This window comes from Rhipicephalus microplus, chromosome 2, assembly GCF_043290135.1.
Source record: "Rhipicephalus microplus isolate Deutch F79 chromosome 2, USDA_Rmic, whole genome shotgun sequence".
NCBI classification, from domain to species: Eukaryota; Metazoa; Arthropoda; class Arachnida; order Ixodida; family Ixodidae; genus Rhipicephalus; species Rhipicephalus microplus.
The window spans coordinates 290,178,545-290,196,070 of NC_134701.1; the positions used below are offsets into that span (position 1 = coordinate 290,178,545).

A 17,526-nucleotide genomic window follows, 5' to 3' on the forward strand; every position below is an offset into this window, starting at 1 on the left:
TTGCTGCAGTGCTTGAAAATTCTTCTCTTGATGTTGTGCAGCACCTGGACCTGGGGAGGAAATGAGTATGCATCAGCATAAGCAGCCTCCTTTGCAGCAGCAGCAGCAACAGCAGCAGCAGCAGCGACGAAGGCATCAGTCAGAAGCTGCAGGTCGTGCGTCTGGGTTACGTCCCCTGCCAGTAACTCAGGATGACCTTAGCCTTGAGCGCCGTGTGTGAGCTCAAATTTCTGACATGGTGTTTGTTTGCTAACCAGTGCCAATATTGTTTCACTTTTATCAGCCAGGCCAGGAAGGAAGCACACTAGCAAAAGTTCTTCGTATATGTTGACCCTATTAACACATGTGGTCCTTGTGATATGTGCACGTCCTTTAGTCCTCTTTGCTGGCCATAAGTTTGCAAAAATTGTGAAGCTCACTTAGATTCACTTATAAAATAAATTTTGTACATAGGGCTCACTCGAACTCAGACTCGCCCAAATTTTCCTCAGCTTGGCTCACTCAGATTCACGCTCAGGAAAATTTTCAACTGAACTCGCTCGGACTCAAAGTTGCCAAAATATCACTCACCCGTACTCGTGATTCGGTGAACCGTGGCTTGCTCGACCAAAATTTCAATGCTCTTTAACACCAATATCTCCTGTATTCCGTGCTCTTCCTGGCACCTTTTCATATACAGTATAGACCGCTTATAACGTAAGCTGTGGGGGTCGCGAATATCCGCACTACAAGCGGTGCTGCATTATAACCAAAACAGCCTTTTCAAGAGTTGAATTTGTGCCAAGCGTGTTGAGCATGCAGCCTCGTGTGTCTGAGAATCAAAGCATGCGATGTGTGGTGCTTAGAGCCATTTAAATTTATGAGTGTTAAAAAAAAATTTACGTCGAAAGACAAGCATTGCCAATGTAATGAACACGAAAAAAGAGGGGGTCTAACAAAAGAAAAACACCATTGCAAAAATTCGCCTACTAGTACTTCTCAGGCCGCCTCGATTATGCGCGTCACACTGAAACTATGTCGAATCATGTCCCAAATTTCACGCTCTAAAAGGCGTCAATCGTTCGATTTCACAAGTGCGCACCAAATTTCAAGACATCGCAGTCGAATTGTGAACCACTATTCAAGGGCTACATGTGTCACCATTGTTTTCATTAACGTTATGTATTCCTTCCAACACGTGCAGCCACCGCAAAGCGTTCCATTGATTCTGTACCAAACTGCAACTTAGATAGCACGCGACCGCTACGGAAACTTAACCAACGCTGATTAGGCCTACCCTGCCATTCTGTATGTTGTGGCGGGAAGTTTGCCGGCATTGAAAAGGTTGCATCAAACAATGAACCAAGAACAGCGTGCATGATACGAAGTTTGCGGTCGGGAAATCAACAATGCCGAAAACCTGCCAAGCTTACGTATGACAGCGCACTGGCAGCAAAGGCGAAAGCTCGCATAGCAAAACGAAGTAGCGAGCTTGATAACGACGATGCTGTTCCCGACAAGAAACTGTTAAGCGTAGTAGATAAGGACGGGATCGCAGATGCCATGTTGAGCCGCGCGCTTGTGCAAAAGCTTATCTGTCGCCAAGGCAACCACTCTCCTTCTCAGCGAGCCCAGGCAGTGTGCGACGGTCTTTTTTCCTTTTCTTTTTCTTCACTCTGCTCTTCGTTCATTCACTCCACGTCCCCTTCTCCTGCGTAACGACCTCGTCGCTCGCTCCAAGCGGCGCACCCAGCGCACCTCCTTTCAGAAGTGCACTCGCTACTGCCTTTGTCACAATGACTTCCTGGCAACCGCATTATAACTGGTCTTTCATCTTGGGGGAGTGCACAATAAGCCGTATGCGTATACATGAGGTTCTATGGGAGGGTAAACTGGAGTCAAAAAGGGCCGCATTATAACCGACTCCGCACTATAACTAGTTACGTTATAAGTGGTGTACACTGTAGTACCTTGGAATAAGAGTTATGAGTGCTTACAAATGAGTAAGGACATTTTTCTTGAAAGAGATGACGACATAAAATACATTTATCAAGAACTTCCCTAAAACAATCGGCTGGGGGGAAGAAGGAGGTAAAGGCATGTGAGAGGTGAGATGGAGTAGGGAGTGAGTGAGGGTTGGGCGCGAGTCTCGGAGGCTGTGTGTTGTTGACAGTGGAGGAACAAGATGGTGGGAGTGCTGAGTGGGCAGAAGCCTGCGAGCGCGGGAATACGGGAGGAGAGAGACGAGGGTACGAGGAAGAAGTTATGCATATTGGATGTGTGGTGCGGAGAATAAAGGATGTGCAGAGTGTGTAGTGAACATGTTGGTCGTGAAGTATATTGTCGAGTGTAACAGGCATCCCCCTGCATAATTCATGCCTCTGACAAATAAATTATTGAAATGGTGTATGAACAATACTGCTTTGGAATAGATGTGAGTAGACGTGAACACAAACGTGATTCCAGGTAAGGCTGATAATGCTGAAGATGAGTAGATAGGACCATAGGTCAGGGAAAAAAAAAAATGGAACTCACTCAGACTCGCTCAAGAAATATGTCTTGTGCTCTGGACTTACTCGGACTCACGCTCATGAAAATTTCTCTTAGCCACACTCACTCGGACTCACACATCCGAAAATATGCTTCCACTGGACTCACTCGGACTCAAATTCACCAAATTATTACTCACTCAGATTCAACGTCACGGCTTGATCTGAGCGAGTCCAAGTGAGTAGACTCATGAGTCAGTTCACTGGGTTATGATGCTGACACCATATTAGAGCTGTGCAAATAGCAAAATCTTGAGTGCAAAGCGAATTCGAAAACTAAAGTGCGAGTGCAAAAGGAATGCTGAAGTGTGAGTGCAAATCGAATCGAATACTTTTCGAATATTTTTAAAAATATTTTTGAAATAGTTTAAAGCAAAATCGCAGGGAAAAAAGTTGAAGGGAATTCCAAAGCATATTCTTATGAGATATGGCACCACGAAAGTGCTTCTTTTTTCTAGGTTAAGGGAGCCCTGGCTTGGTGGTATTTAATAGCTGTCTTATCAAGAATGGGGTAAGGCAAAAGCCATATTGTATAAGTACATGAAATGCTACCAAAGTGCTGACGACAACGCTTTCCACGTGAAAGGCAAGAATCCACCACGGTGGTCTAGTGGCTAATGTACACAGTTGCTCACCCACAGTTTGCGGCATTGAATTCTGGTCGTGGCAGCTGCATTTTTGATGGAGGCGAAAGTGCATGAGGCCCATGTGCTTAGATTTATGTGCACGTTAAATAACCCTAGGTGGTGAGAATTTCCAGCGCCCTCCACTGCGGCATCTTTCATAGTCATATGGGGTGTTTGGGATGTAAACCCGAACAATCATTATTATAGTGAAAAGCAAAGAGGGCATTTCCTTAGCCTCTCCTCCTATTTCAACTTCTTTGGAAGCCCAAAAGATGTGGCGGACAAGGTTTTGCTCCCTTCGAGTTAAAAGTTTCAAATCTGCCTCGTAGACAAACATCAACATACAAGAACACTTGAAATTTTGTATGCTAAAAATCTTCAGCAGCCTATTTTTCGGACTTCCTGCCCAAATTCTAGCTCCAAAACATCATGAATTGAGGCGGTTGGTTGGAACCAGCGTTTTCTTAAAGGGGCCCTGCAACAATTTTTGAGCATGGTCAGAAAAGGCTGGTAATAGAGGCTTCCGACAACAGGCGAGCAAAATATTGTAGCGCAGCACGCGGCCTGGAATTCACAATAAATTATCAATTTCAGCTAAAGACAGCTTCTCTTCTCTCGACAAATCACGAAAAATAAGCCCGGTAAGCCTATCTATCAGCCATTGGTTGATTTGAACATGGCGCGCTCGGTTGTTACAGAGGTCGCCGCAAGATGTTGTCGCTTGTCCACGCGTGTTTGCGTGATCGCACTGAAAAAACCGCGTATTCGAAGAAAAAAAAGAAAAAAACATGCTCAAGGTCACAAGTCATGAGTGACATTTTTTGTTTGCCCCTCCCATCCCTCCCTGCTCAGCTTCTATTTTTTTTTTTTTTTTTTAGAGTTTAATGGCGCAAGGCCGACTAAGGGCAAAGAGCGCCAAACAGAATGCTCAGCTTCTAGCACTTTCGTCGGGATGAGAGAAGAGAGAATGGGATTGCAGCGTGTGAAAAATCTTTGTAACTCCACTCGTACTGGACGGATTCTTAAAATTTTCATGGCGTACAATTTGTGAGGTAATACGCTTTCCCAGTGAATTCATTCTATGATTACTCAAAAAAGTGTTTCAGTGCCCCTTTAAGTTGAATACAAGCAGAATACGAAAGACAGCTTTGCTGCAACACGTAATTGTAATAAGGTGAAGCATTTGCAAATTTGACAGGGCTACTTTTAATCGGACGTGTACCGTATCTTACTGTCTTTAAGAAGTTCGACCATAGCAGAGCCTGAAAGGCAGCTTTACCGCCACGCAAGAATGTGATGAGTTGAAGCATATTCAAGATCTCAAGGGGTCGTTATTAATTGAACATCAACTGCATTTGTCTTCAGGAAGTTCGAAAGCTCAAGTAGTAAAAAATTCAGTTCAAATCAAATCAAACAGCAAACACTATTTGAAAATGTTCGAAATTTCGAGTATTTGCACACCCCTAATAATGGTTCTTCAACCACATTGCCTTGTTGGACATGCCTTGTTATGAAGTTGATAGAGGGGCACTACTGCAGAACCTTTCTCCTTGGTTTTCACTTGCATTCCACAAATGTATGCTTAATTTTGTATCGGCATAGAAATCGAGAAATGTGTCTGAGGATTGAGACATGGTATATTGATAATAGCGGTGGCACATGCATGAGCTAACTGTTAACTTGCATAAAGATGAAATCGAATGTATTAACAGTTATCCTTCACTCCCACGGGTGCCTCATTGATAGGTTCACATATTGCATGTGCATGCGCAGGGAAGTTCTCGTGCCTTGTTTATTTTCTGCTGTTGTGTGCGCCTTCAGTTGTTAGTCCATGTTTGCGGCGTCATGACTGCTTTCTTGTGTACCTGTTTGCACTTCCTTGTATCCGTGTTTGCTCGCCCTGTCTGTTCCACAGCCCAACCCCTTACCACCTCTTTCTCCTCCTTCTGCTCTTAATGAATAGAAGAGAATAGAGAATGGACAGATTAAGCAAAACATTTTGAGTTTCCTTTGGCTGGAACTAACTGCTACAGTGCTGACCTGCCAATCGCCCCCGCAGCCTAAACTGTGCAAGAGACTCTTAGATTTTTTGCTCAGTTCTCTAACTCTATTCAGCAGCAATATTGATGACACATATTGATGACAGTAATAGCATTAAGTACAATGACATTGACACAGTAATAGCATTAAGTACAATGACATTGGCTTGAGAATAATGTGGCTGCATGCGCATAATGCAACAAAGTTGCGCTGAAGCTAAAAAAATATGAAACGGAAAGTTGGCTGATTTTTTTCCTACCTGCGCTTGCTATAAGGATATGAGTTGCAGTGATGGTCAGTGCTTTGTATTAGCCATAAGCTAAAAATGATTAATGGGATGAGTTGACCTGATGGATGCATGGTGAAACTTTATTTAGAGTCCTGAGAGACGTGAGTAGCATGCAGTGGGTTTCTGGTGATAACGATCCTGTAAGTGCAAAACACAACATGGACTAAGTGCAAAAACACAACAAATCCAGTTTTGAGTTCCTTAAATGCTATCTTGATAAAATTCTAGATGGCTGTTGCATTTTGTGTGTGCTTCACGGATTATAAATGTAATCTTGCCTTGCCTGAAGCAGGATTGTATACAGTTAGAGCATGTATCTAGCTTCCCTCAAGAGCTTAAAATGTTAGCCTTTCATGGTGGCATCTTGGTTGCTTTTGCTCAAAATGTAAAAAAGATACTCTTTTCCTTGAATTAAGATCACAATAGAGTAATTCCTGCCTTCCTTATTCATCCAGAGTAAGTGGCCGACCAGGGCTGGTGCTGCGTCATGTGTGTGGGTGCTGGTGCTGTGGCTGGGCTGAGGTGCTGGTGCGGCGGCCTACGGGCAACACTGCCTGGCTGCTGCGCCTGCAGAATGACCTGTTTCCTCGTGCAGCCACCAGCACTGTGAGTGCTCCTTCCTGACATTTAAAGGGTCACACTAGAGCAGGGGTGAGCAACCTTTTCAAGCGGAGGGCCGAATTTCACGAAGTCGACATGGTGGGGGTTCGCACAGTCAGTCAAGTCTTGGGAGGGAGGGGAAGAAAAAATTTAGTAAATTGGCAATACTGTGCAAAACTGGAATAGAAATTGTGCTTATTGTCAGCGTGCATGTCACAAGGGGCAAGTTTACAAAAGTAGATGACAGAAAAAAAAAAAACTCTTTCAATGTCGTTCTTGATGCTGAACATTCTTAGCCAACTCGTAATTATCTATATCAAGATCTCTCATTGACCAACACATAGTGGTGGAGGAATGCAAACCGTAACTGATCTTTCTTTGTTCATGTCTAACTCCATGGAGACATGCTAGTCGAAAAACACATTTTTTCCCTAAATAACATATTTTTTTGTTATTTGCTTTCACAAGTTTAGCTTTGCTACTTTCACAACAAAGAAATGGAAAACTAATTAAACTCTAAGTAGGTTAAATTCACTTTCAAAGCGCATAAGGTGGCTCCTAAAAATAAAAATAACTCACTGACTAAAGTCCCCTGTACATTGTCGCCTGGCTGCTTGCCATTGCAAGCAGCCACTTACTTATCCTTACTTCGAGCATGCGGCTTTGGTGAACGGCATGAGCCGTTCACCAAAGCCACATGCTCAAAGTAAGGATAATTTTCAAGCTGTCATGATGAAAGAAATCATTTTAGAAAACATAGCTTTGCCATATAAATGAGCTTTGACTTATACCTTTAAAATGAATCTTTCTCAAGGCACCATTTGGGCAACTTATAGAGTCTTGACATTATGTTTTCGGTGCTTTCGATAGCCAGGTCAGTATGAAATTTTGCTTACATATTCCTTAACATGTGAAGAGGGCAAGTATTTCATTTAATACTTTATATTGCCCATACAATTAGTTACCAACCTAAATTAAGCAAATAGTACTGTCTGAGCATTCAAGACTTCCAACATTACAATTTTTCTTGTCAAATAAATTGTTTTATAAGTACTTTCTTGTTAGTTATTTGCATTCAACAGTTAATGTGGAGCAACATGAGCCATTAGTGGCTCAGAAGTATAAACATTTAGTGGCAAAAAAAAGTGTGTTCACAAAGAACTATATTTTACACATTGTCATGGTACAAAACAAGAACTATGCAACTTATTATAAAACTGATTACATATTTGTATTGAGCATAGAAGCTTATGTATGCAGTAAACATTCAATTTGCCTAGGTTACAGATTGAGCAGACTTTCTTTTCGAATAGCATCTCTCCTTAAGGTTAGAATTTGCCATGTCGGCCTTGAAAGAAGAAATGACTAGGGTGGCTCTAAAACTGTTCTGGAGATCGCATAACACTGCCTTATGGGCCACAGGTTGCCAACGCTTGCACTAGAATATTGCACACTGTTGGCGCCTAGTGGCTGTGACATGAGAGGTGGGAGATTTCAATTTCACATTGCTTCACTACAGGGCGAACGCAGTGCAAAAATGCCAAAGTAGAGGTATTTAAGCATGCATTAAGGAACTATCGTATATGTCTCTTGCTTGAATCTGGCAAGTCATTTCTGGCAGAACCGTACAATACTCACCTGCGGGGCTAAAAATGAGATGCAAAAGACTGTGTAATGTCTGATAGAGTCAGTGATTGTACTCGTCCCAGGCAGAGCTGAGGGACATTTGTTGAGCCGTCTTGATAATATCTAAGAAAACTGCACTGAGGGAGTCTCCAAATTTGGTCTTGGCTACGTTCAACGCTCGAACGCTATCTGGTGAGGCTAGTCTAGCTGTTCTATTCGAGGAATTGGAAGGTGTTAAATAAGATGTAATGTAAATGGGCTCAGCCAAGTTGGGAGGACAAGTGAGGCTTATACAGTGCTAAAGAAAGGACACGTCCTGTGCTACTGTGGATTAGTTGACAGAAAAGAACTAGGCGTAGAGTTTTTTATACACAAGAATATTGCTGGCAACATAGAGAAATACTACAGCATCAGTGAGAGGGTAGAAAGTATCATAATTAAGCTTAACAAAAGCTAAAAGATGAAGGTGGTACAGGCCTACGTGCCTATATTGAGCCATGATGATCATTTGATTGAACGCTTCTATGAAGACGTAAAGTCAGCCTTCAATAAAGTAAAGACACAGTATACTATTCTCTCGTTGGTAACATCATCTTAATACATAAGAAAAGAATTGACAAGGACTTGAGGAATTACACGCCGATTAGCTTGCTCTCCGTCATATACAAGCTGTTTACAAAGGTAATTGCTAATATAAATAAGACAACATTAGAATTCAATCAACCAAAGGAACAAGCAGGATTTCAAACAGGCTACTCAATAAGTAGAATTCGCGGAACGCAATAATTTACGGATCTTGAATACGTTCTACCGAAAACAAGTGAACCATAAGTGGACATGGAGGAGCCCTAATGGTGAAAGTACCACACCCAGGCATTGTGCAGGATATGGATGTGCTTGTCAAGGTACGATGCAGTGACCATAGAGTGGTAAGGTGCCGAATTCGCTTGGACTTGAAGAAACTACAGAAACTGATACGCAAGAAACCAATCAATAAGCTAGCACTGAGAGGAAAAGCACAGGAATTCGAATTCTCGCTTCAGAACGAATACTAGACTCTTATTGAGGAAAACAGCCTTAGTTCTGATGCAATAATAATAATCTGATGAGTATCATTAAGAAATGTGCACTGGAAATTGGAGGTACGGTAGTTAAACAGGATGCAAGCCGTCCCAGGAGATGAAGAACATGATTTAGAAACCTCAAAGCGTAAAAGCCTAAACACAAGAGACAAAATAGAACTGACAGAGTTTTCGAAGTTGATTAATAAGCCTAAGGTATCTGATGTAAGAAGGTATATTATGGAGAGAATCGAACATGCTCTAAATGACGAAAGAAGCGTCAAAGCAGTGAAGAAACTTAGGATAGTCAAAAACCAGATGTACTCACTATGGCACAAGAAAGGCAAAGTAATGACCAATATGGATAAGATAGTTAAAGTAGCGGAGGAATTTTACATACATCTGTACAGTAGCCGATACAACCACCATCATAACGTAAGAACTAGCAGTAACCCAGACGACATCCCACCAGTAATGACGGAAGTAGTCAGGAAAGCCTTGGAGAAAATGCAAAAAGGCAAAGCTGCCGGTGAGGATCAGGTAACATCAGATCTTCTGAAAGTCGAAGGACAGGTGTTAAAAAAAACTAGCCACCCTATTTGCGAAGTGTCTTCTGACGGGGACGGTACCAGAATCTTGGAAGAATGCTAACATCATCTTAATACATAAGAAAGGAGAAGACAAGGACTTGAAGTATTACAGGCCGATCAGCTTGCTCTCTGTCAAATACAATCTATTTACGAAAGTAATTGCTAACGGAACTGAGACAATATTACAATTCAATCAACCAAGCGATCAAGCAGGATTTCAAACAGGCTACTTAACAATCGACCACACTCAAACTATCAATCAGATAATAAAGAAATGCTCAGAATACAGCCAACCATTATACATAGCCTTCATAGATTATGAGAAGGCATTTGAGTGAGTAGAAATATCAGCAGTCATGCAGACACTGCAGCATCAGGGCATAGACAAAGCATATATAAACACCATGGAAGAAATGTACAGTGGATCAACTGCCACCATAGTGCTCCACAAAGAAAGTGACAGAATCCTAATAAAGAAGGGTGTAAAGCAGGGAGACACGATCTCTCCAATGCTATTCACCACGTGTTTACATAAGGTTTTTAAGGCCCTAGATTGGGAAGAGTTGGAGGTAAGAGTTAATGGAGAGTATCTTAGCAACCTGCGATTCGCTGATGACATTGCCTTGATGAGCAACTCGGGGGACGAATTACAGCCCATGATTACAGATCTGGACACGGAAAGCAGAAAAGTACGTCTGAAAATTAATATGCAAAAAATTAAACTATTGTGCAACATTCCCGGCAGAAAACAGCACTTTGCGATAGGTGGAGAGATGCTAGAAGTTGTAAAGAAATATGTCCACTTAGGACAGGTAGTAACCGCGGAGCTTAACCATGAGAGTGAAATAACTAGAAGAATAAGGATGGAGTGGATCATGTTTGGCAAGCATTCTCAAATCATGAATGGTAATCTGCCGCTAACCCTTAAGAGGAAGGTATATAACAGCTGCATATTGCCAGTACTTACCTACGGAGCAGAAATCTAGAGACTCACTAAGAGGGTCCAGCTTAAAGAGGATGATGCAGCGAGTGATGGAAAGGAAAATGAAGAAAAAAAGCAGAGTGGGCCAGAGAACAAACTGGTGTTAAGGATATCATAGTTGAAATCAAGAAGAAATGAACATGGGCCGGGCATGTAGCACAAAGGCAGGATAACTGCTGGTCATTAAGGGTAACTGACTGGACTCTCAGAGAAGGCAAACATACAAAGGGGAGACAGGAAGTTGGGATTAAAAAGTTTGAAGTAGAACGTGGAAACAGAAAGCACAAGACAGGGTTGATTGGAGGATCATGAGAGAGGCCTTTACCCTGCAGTGGGCGTAGTCAGGCTGATGATGATGATGATGATGATCATAAACTGCCGTCGACTACCACTCATTTCTGAAGGAAATAAAGAAAACAGCAGACTGACACTAGATTACCGAGGCAAAATGGTGTTACTAGAATACTCTAGGCCTTGCCTAATGGTGCCGCTGCTGATGCTCACGATGGCAATGGAGGCTTTTGACTTCAGCTACCCATTGTTGTGAGACTTCTTAATTTTTTTTCTGCCAATGACTGGTATATAAGACGAGAGTTGACACTTCATTGTTTTTTTTTTAGTTCGACCTATATTCTAGTTTTTATGGTCTATTGTATCTATATATCGGATACTTAATGTCTCGGCATCGTTTTTTGATACGATTGCTGTACATCTTTCTTCCCAGCTGTGTGTTATGCACAGTGTTTAGTATGTAGGGGTGCGAGGATATGTCCGAGCAGGGAGGCGTCTCATTCTTTACTCAATGATGCTATGCATCAATTCGTGCGCTAGGGTGCAACATAGGCAGCTGGCATGCCCCACGTGGCCGGTAGCCTAAGGCAAGTGCCAAGGCCGAAAGAACCAAATTAACTGGTCATTTTGTGTGCGCCATCTAGTTATATGCTTATTATTAGAGACACTGTATTCTTGAAGGCATCAGTGCTGTGAATGTGAGTGGTAGCATACAAGATGTGGATCTGTATGTTAGGTTTATTGAGTGGGTTGCGAAGAAATTAAGGTATGGCTCTATTACAGGATTTTCCTTTGCCGGATGTTGCGGCCATCTTTCGTTGTCACCTGGTGGACACAAACGATGAGGCAGCAAGTCGCGCTGCCAATGTCAGTGAGCGGTCTCCATTGCGTCGCACTAACTCAAGTCCTGAGGTGCCTGCTCAGGACTTGCCTCGGTGTGAGCGGTAAGCATTGTCTGTCCTACACACAGGGCATGGCTATGTAGGCTGCTGTGTCTCTCCAACCCTGTTGCTCCTGCTTTTCCAAGTAGTGCTTTGAGGAAAACACCAGGAATAATTTTTTTTTTCATCTGCAAGTAAGGCCTCCATTTATCTTCCTCTTCTTTTTTTTCACGGTAGATTTTATTAAATATGTGTAAGCAGCACATTTCTCTCACCAGAAAAATACAGAATGAGATTAGCATTGTCACACAATAGTATGCTCGTCAGTATCTGAAATGTCAAATCACATCAACCTTTGTTTATACCACCCTGCTTGTGTGTCACCAAATCAGCTTGCTATGTTTTTTCCACAAGCTCTTTAACTCAAGCTCTATATATACAAGAACATTTTATTGCCCCCTGGCTGTTCTTTTCACTGCCGATTCATTAATATACAGCGGCTGTATGGACCTACTAAGGCATTTACTTAAGTCTTTTCAATTAACTGCACCACTAAAACATGCAAGTACAAAACAGGATGACAAGGACTTGCCCTGTCTGTTTTTTGTCCCTGTCTATTTGTAGCATTTCAGTAACCCGAAGAAATGTTTCATACACCCACTTGCTACATTTAATTAATTGTTCCTACTTTGAGCGAACCGTGGAATTATTTCCCTGATCGTATCGGCAGTGAACATGATCTTGAGAGATGTCAAAGAAACGCCACCACTAACAATTATACCTTTTTTTTCGTTTCATCGTAACAGTTTGGACTGATGTCATGATGTAATTGCTTGTTTGATTCTGGTTAAATGAATAATATACTCAGTAGAGCCTATTTTATTAATGCATAATTTTTTGTATTTGCCTCACATGGCAGATGTATGTCATATTTTGAACATTGATTATCATGGAGTTTTCTAAAATTAACTAGAGGGGACTTTGGCGCTGCGATAGTTCAGCGACCATGGGAATGATGGGTAGTACACAGATTTGCCTTGTCTTTGTACTTGCTGGCGGCGAATCTTACTTGTGGCTTCGTTTATTGCTCTGTTTTGTTTTTGCTTCAAAAGAAAGAACAAACTCTTTTGAACTTCGTGACCTGATTTGAAATGGTAACCTTAAAAAATTAAGGTGGTGAAGCGCAATCGCTGAACATTTTCTGATTTTTGTTTCGTGAGAAAACAGCTCCAAGCCATAAGAACACACACGATGCTAGAAGTATGCAAATTAGGCAAATTCGTGTACTACCCATCATTTGCATGTTCGCTGAAGCGCCGTGCGTTGCTGCTCCCATAGACACTAGCTCCAGAGTTCCCTCTAGTTTATATTTAGGAAACTCTGTTTATTATTATTTTATGCAATACGTGTAAGTGCCTTCGCGGGTATAGAAGAAAATATTGTATAAACAAGCACATTAATGGTGGTTAGAAATGCTACATCGAAACTTCAACTGTGTGAAGTTGCCCGAGACAACTGTATAATGTCGGTATGTATACGGTCACTGAGGGTAATGTTATTATGGAATAAATACTCAGCACCAAAAATGAGGACACACAAAAAGAGAGAGAGCGAACACCACGAGTACCGACTTGAAACTGAAATTTATTAGAAAAGAAGGTAGAAAATGTAAACCACATCATAAGGTGCACATGCTGCCACACTTGCACAGATGCCTCACAAAAGTCAACGAAAAAACGCCATCAAAGTCACTCGGGTACGACACCAGGTTTCTGTGAAGGATTAAATTATCTATTTAGCAGATTGAGGGAAGGTTGGCTGACACGCCTCACCTTTCTTTTTGATTAGAGGGATCTCTCAAGTAAGCTTATCCTTGTGTCTAGAAATGACAGAAGTATCTGATAGCCTAGGTTCGCATTTGCAATTGCGGCAATGTAGCACAAGGTGGGAGTAAGCTGTCCCTTTTAGCGAGCTGTGTTGCTCTCTAAGCCTTATATTGAAGCATCGGCACCATTGTTTAGTATGACACCGTCCACACGCGAATGGATTGTGGTACACAGTTTTCTGTGTACAGGGCACAAACTGCATGCCGTGTTTCATCTTGCATCGAGTGCTTTTTGCATACTCATTAGTGCCAGGGCGCTTCTGCAAAGCAGGACATATGGCACTTACTGTGTTGAAAAGAGCACGTCAACGTCGTGTTGGGCAGCCACTTTCTTCAAGCAGTGCGAAAACCCATGAATACCTAGAATGATGACAGATGGCCGTCTTTTGAGAAAATTGTTCGCCTGCTTGTTATTGCCTTCCACCTTGGCCAATTTCAGAACCTTATGGGCAGTGGAGGTAATCATGGAATTTGGATCCTCTTCGGTTTGCAGCATATGTACCAGGTTATCAACACTGTTGCATGAGGTGCTCGCCGGACCTGTTAACAGCAGAGCAATGCAGCAGAACATGAGAGAGCAATGCCATTTTTCACGAGTCTGAAATGTTATCTCTGTTGTAAGCTTGCAAACTAATTAAATGCTGATGGCACACAAACAGATGACGGTCGAAACGAAGGTATGTGTGCTGTGTAGGCTAAGTTCTCACATTTGAATCCTTGAAGACTGCAGACTACTTTTGAATACTGTGTATGATGGACAGGCCTTGTGGACATGCAGGTATGACAGCATTCCTGAAGAAAGCCAGCTGCAGCGTCCACCACCAGGTTTGTACAGTGAATCTTTTTCTTACAATGACTGTGCCCTTTCTTTAGCCTTTCAGTTAAACGATCCCTTTGAGCTGAACTCTGATCCACTGCAGACTGGGGCAGTAGAAGCCACTCTGCTAGGAGGAGCCTGGAAGGCTGGTCCCATACAGCAGCGGCCCCTGCTAGCTCCTACAGGGATAGAGGCCATACTGTATCCGGAGTGAGCCCAGCCTCAGACAGTGGAGCCGCTACAACCACTGCCTATGTGGACATCTACCGTTCTGGCATGAATCCAAGGTGGACCTATAGTTTTGCTTTTGTGCCACAACGGGGCTTGTACTGTTTGCATGGTTGCAAACAAAATGAATGTTTTGAGTATTAAGCATGTGTTGAAAGAGTTACCCCATTGTGCCACACGCTCACAAAAGAGTGCCACAGCAACTTAACTTGAAAACAGATCTGGGCATGATGTTTTTATGCTGATGCCACAAGCATTCTGATCGTGGATACAGAAGGTCTGTCACAAAAAGTGGACCTTGCTTCTGTGTGGCATATTCACAGCTTTTCATACTATGTTTTGTTGGCTAGTGGACAAGTTGCGTGCCTGAGTTGCATGCAATAAGTGGTAATGGTCTCTTTAAAATCTTCTGCCATCTTGCTGCCCCTGCAGCCTTTGCATCTCTCATGAATTGTTGGCCATGGTACCTCCCTGTATCTGTATGCTTGCCAGCACTCTGCTCTGCATTTGCTCTTCCAGTTTCTCTTGTTATCACTGTGCCCAGGTTAAGACAGCTGAGTGTTGCCAGTGTCTTTCCTTGCTGACCCTAGCATGCTTCCTTTTTCACCCACAGCTTACCGCTGGCAAGATATGAGAGTAGAAGTATTTCAATTCTGGTTAGCATTATAGACAGTCCACGCTGACAGCCTACAATACTGCATCAGGCCCTAGTCATTTAAGTAATGGAACGTGTCTATGATATCTGTGCAACATGACACAACCTCACATTGCCCTTAGAAAGCCAGCAAAAATTAACAGTACTGTCATTCCTTCTGTCCTGTTCAAATTCATGAGAAACGGAACATAACTGACGTTGAGCATGTAGGAAAGTGCCTACTTCTGGAAAAACAACTACATCAGCGAGATTCAAGCATTCCTCTCAACCGCCATCCTGTTTGGACAATTGAGCTTGCATCATATTTGTCTCTGATGTTTTATACAGTTGAGCCCTTTTTACACTGAAAGCTGTTATGAGATCGCTTTTCGGGTCACGCGTAGTTGCATGTTGTCCGCCGCCGGTGTCCGTAACCACATCGCGGGAAATTAGAAAAAAAAACCTTGCACCAATGACACAGTGGTGCTTGAACCCAGGTCCGCTGGGTGCCAGCCCAATATTCTACCACTGAGTTACGCTGGTGCTTGTAACTTGTTGTCAAACTTGCCTTTGGCAGACGTGACCAAGCATCAATGGCACATGGGGGCTCGAACCCGGGTCCACTGGGTGCCAGACCAGTACTCTACCCCTGAGCTACACCGGTGCTTGTGACTTGTCAAACAGCGCTCGTGTCCTTCGTCTCCTTCTTGTCTCTGTGTCGTTGTTTTGTTCTCGCGCTATAACTATCATCTTGCCTTAGGCAGGCTTGATGTTGGGAAAGCAATCGCGTTAATACGACTTGTAAAGCGTTTTACAACAACGAAAAACAACCAGTCATCGCAGAATGTGATTAGCGTAACGAGTGGGCCGTCCAATGCTCCAACCCATTACAAAAGCTTGTTCTTGTTTGCCTAATAACTGTGGCGCATACCCACTTCAGCCATAATTCCTCATCGTCCTCAGCCACTGCATGGACAATTGGCACAAAATTCCTAGCAAGTGTTTAGCGGATACCATGCTTCTCAGAAGAATGACGAAAAACAGCATAGTGAATGCCAGCTTACTACCCAAACGTTTATTATTAATGCCCTAGTGGGTACCAAGCAAGTGTGCTTGCAGTAGTTACCCAATGAGTGTTTTGAAAAGCTCTGAAAGGCTGCTCTTTTAGCTTTCGCTGAGACTGTGCTGCGCCTACCGTGCAGGCCTGGCGTTTTATAAGAGGCAAGCTCCAGACAGCAATTGTTGTCTTTTAAATGAGATGCCCCTTCTAAGCAGGGTACCAGGTATGCATTTTCCTATTAACCGGTATTTTACTGTAGGCACAATGGTGTCTCTTATACCCATTTGTCTCTTATATCAGTGTCTTTTATGGAAGGCTTTGACTGTATGGTGAAACGAGATAATGGACGTTCTAAACACGTTTGAACAAATGTTATGGTATGTTGAACATTCACAAGGGATTCAATGTCTAGCTGAAATTTCACTCGTTAGTGTTCGACATACAAGTTTTGTTATAATGACCCATTCTTTTTTTACTGCGCACTCTTCTCATTCCAGATTACTCTGATGTGCTGGTTTAACTTGTGATTCTCTCAGTTCAGAAAAAATGTTACTCTCAAAGCACATACAATGGCTATTATTTTAGACTACATACTGTGCTACAAAAGTAATTATAGATTTAAAATGAGCACACAAATATACATAAACCCTCGAAGTTTCACCAAGATCAATAATTTTTTTTTTATTATAAAGGGCAGCAAACGTCAGCATGGGAGTTGTGGTTTTCTTACCAAGACTGATACCTTGTAAGCTTAGTGGCAGCAGAACTCAGGAAAACATCATGAAATATTTCAGCTACCTGTACCTAATGAAACCGGCAACAACCCTTGTTTTGTTCATTCAGCTAAGAGGGCAATTTATTGTTTGCATTTTTTTTTGACACCACTGTCAGCTTCGTCATTACATCCACCGTTGGTAGCGCAGGTTTGTGTTCTTGCACTTGTTCCGGAGCCTTGGACAGGCAGAGAGAGCCTTGCCACTACCAGAATCAGATGTGGTAAGTAAAATGAAGTTGACGTTTAATATTGATACCTTATCTGCATCTTTGCGTAAACTTGAAACTTGTTTGCACTTATGTATGGCCTGCAGATTACGGTCAGTACATGTGTTGCTAGTCGTGCTTTACTACAGTGCAATGCAATTCAACTTGCATTGCTTTTATTTCTAACATTCTTGCTGGGGTCCGGCTTAAGACATTGCTCTTCATAAATATATCAACTTCATGTGGATACTTATACAGCTGAAGACCTTTATAAGGACACACACTTGGGAGAAGATCCTGTTTCTTATAACTATTAGCAAGGTGCTCACAGGACCTTGAAACCTTTGGATACTCTTGAAAATCGAAAATCTGTCTTCAAGGCCCTTAAACACCTTGAATTTTGGAGC

At 42.5% G+C, this 17,526-nt stretch overlaps 1 protein-coding gene across 3 annotated transcripts in view; it reads left to right on the forward strand.

Moving 5' to 3' along the window:
* gig (TSC complex subunit tuberin) overlaps positions 1-17,526 on the forward strand; it is a 162,390-nt gene that overhangs the window by 121,215 nt on the left and 23,649 nt on the right. For all 3 annotated transcript variants that reach the window (XR_012888402.1, XM_075882244.1, XM_075882245.1), the window contains 6 exons: positions 42-216; positions 5,939-6,089; positions 11,417-11,577; positions 14,178-14,224; positions 14,320-14,503; positions 17,062-17,134. Coding sequence is in view for 2 of the 3 variants with exons in the window: in XM_075882244.1 (XP_075738359.1) it covers positions 42-216; positions 5,939-6,089; positions 11,417-11,577; positions 14,178-14,224; positions 14,320-14,503; positions 17,062-17,134 (791 nt within the window). In the remaining variant the exon portion in view is untranslated. The remainder of the gene's footprint in view (positions 1-41; positions 217-5,938; positions 6,090-11,416; positions 11,578-14,177; positions 14,225-14,319; positions 14,504-17,061; positions 17,135-17,526) is intronic.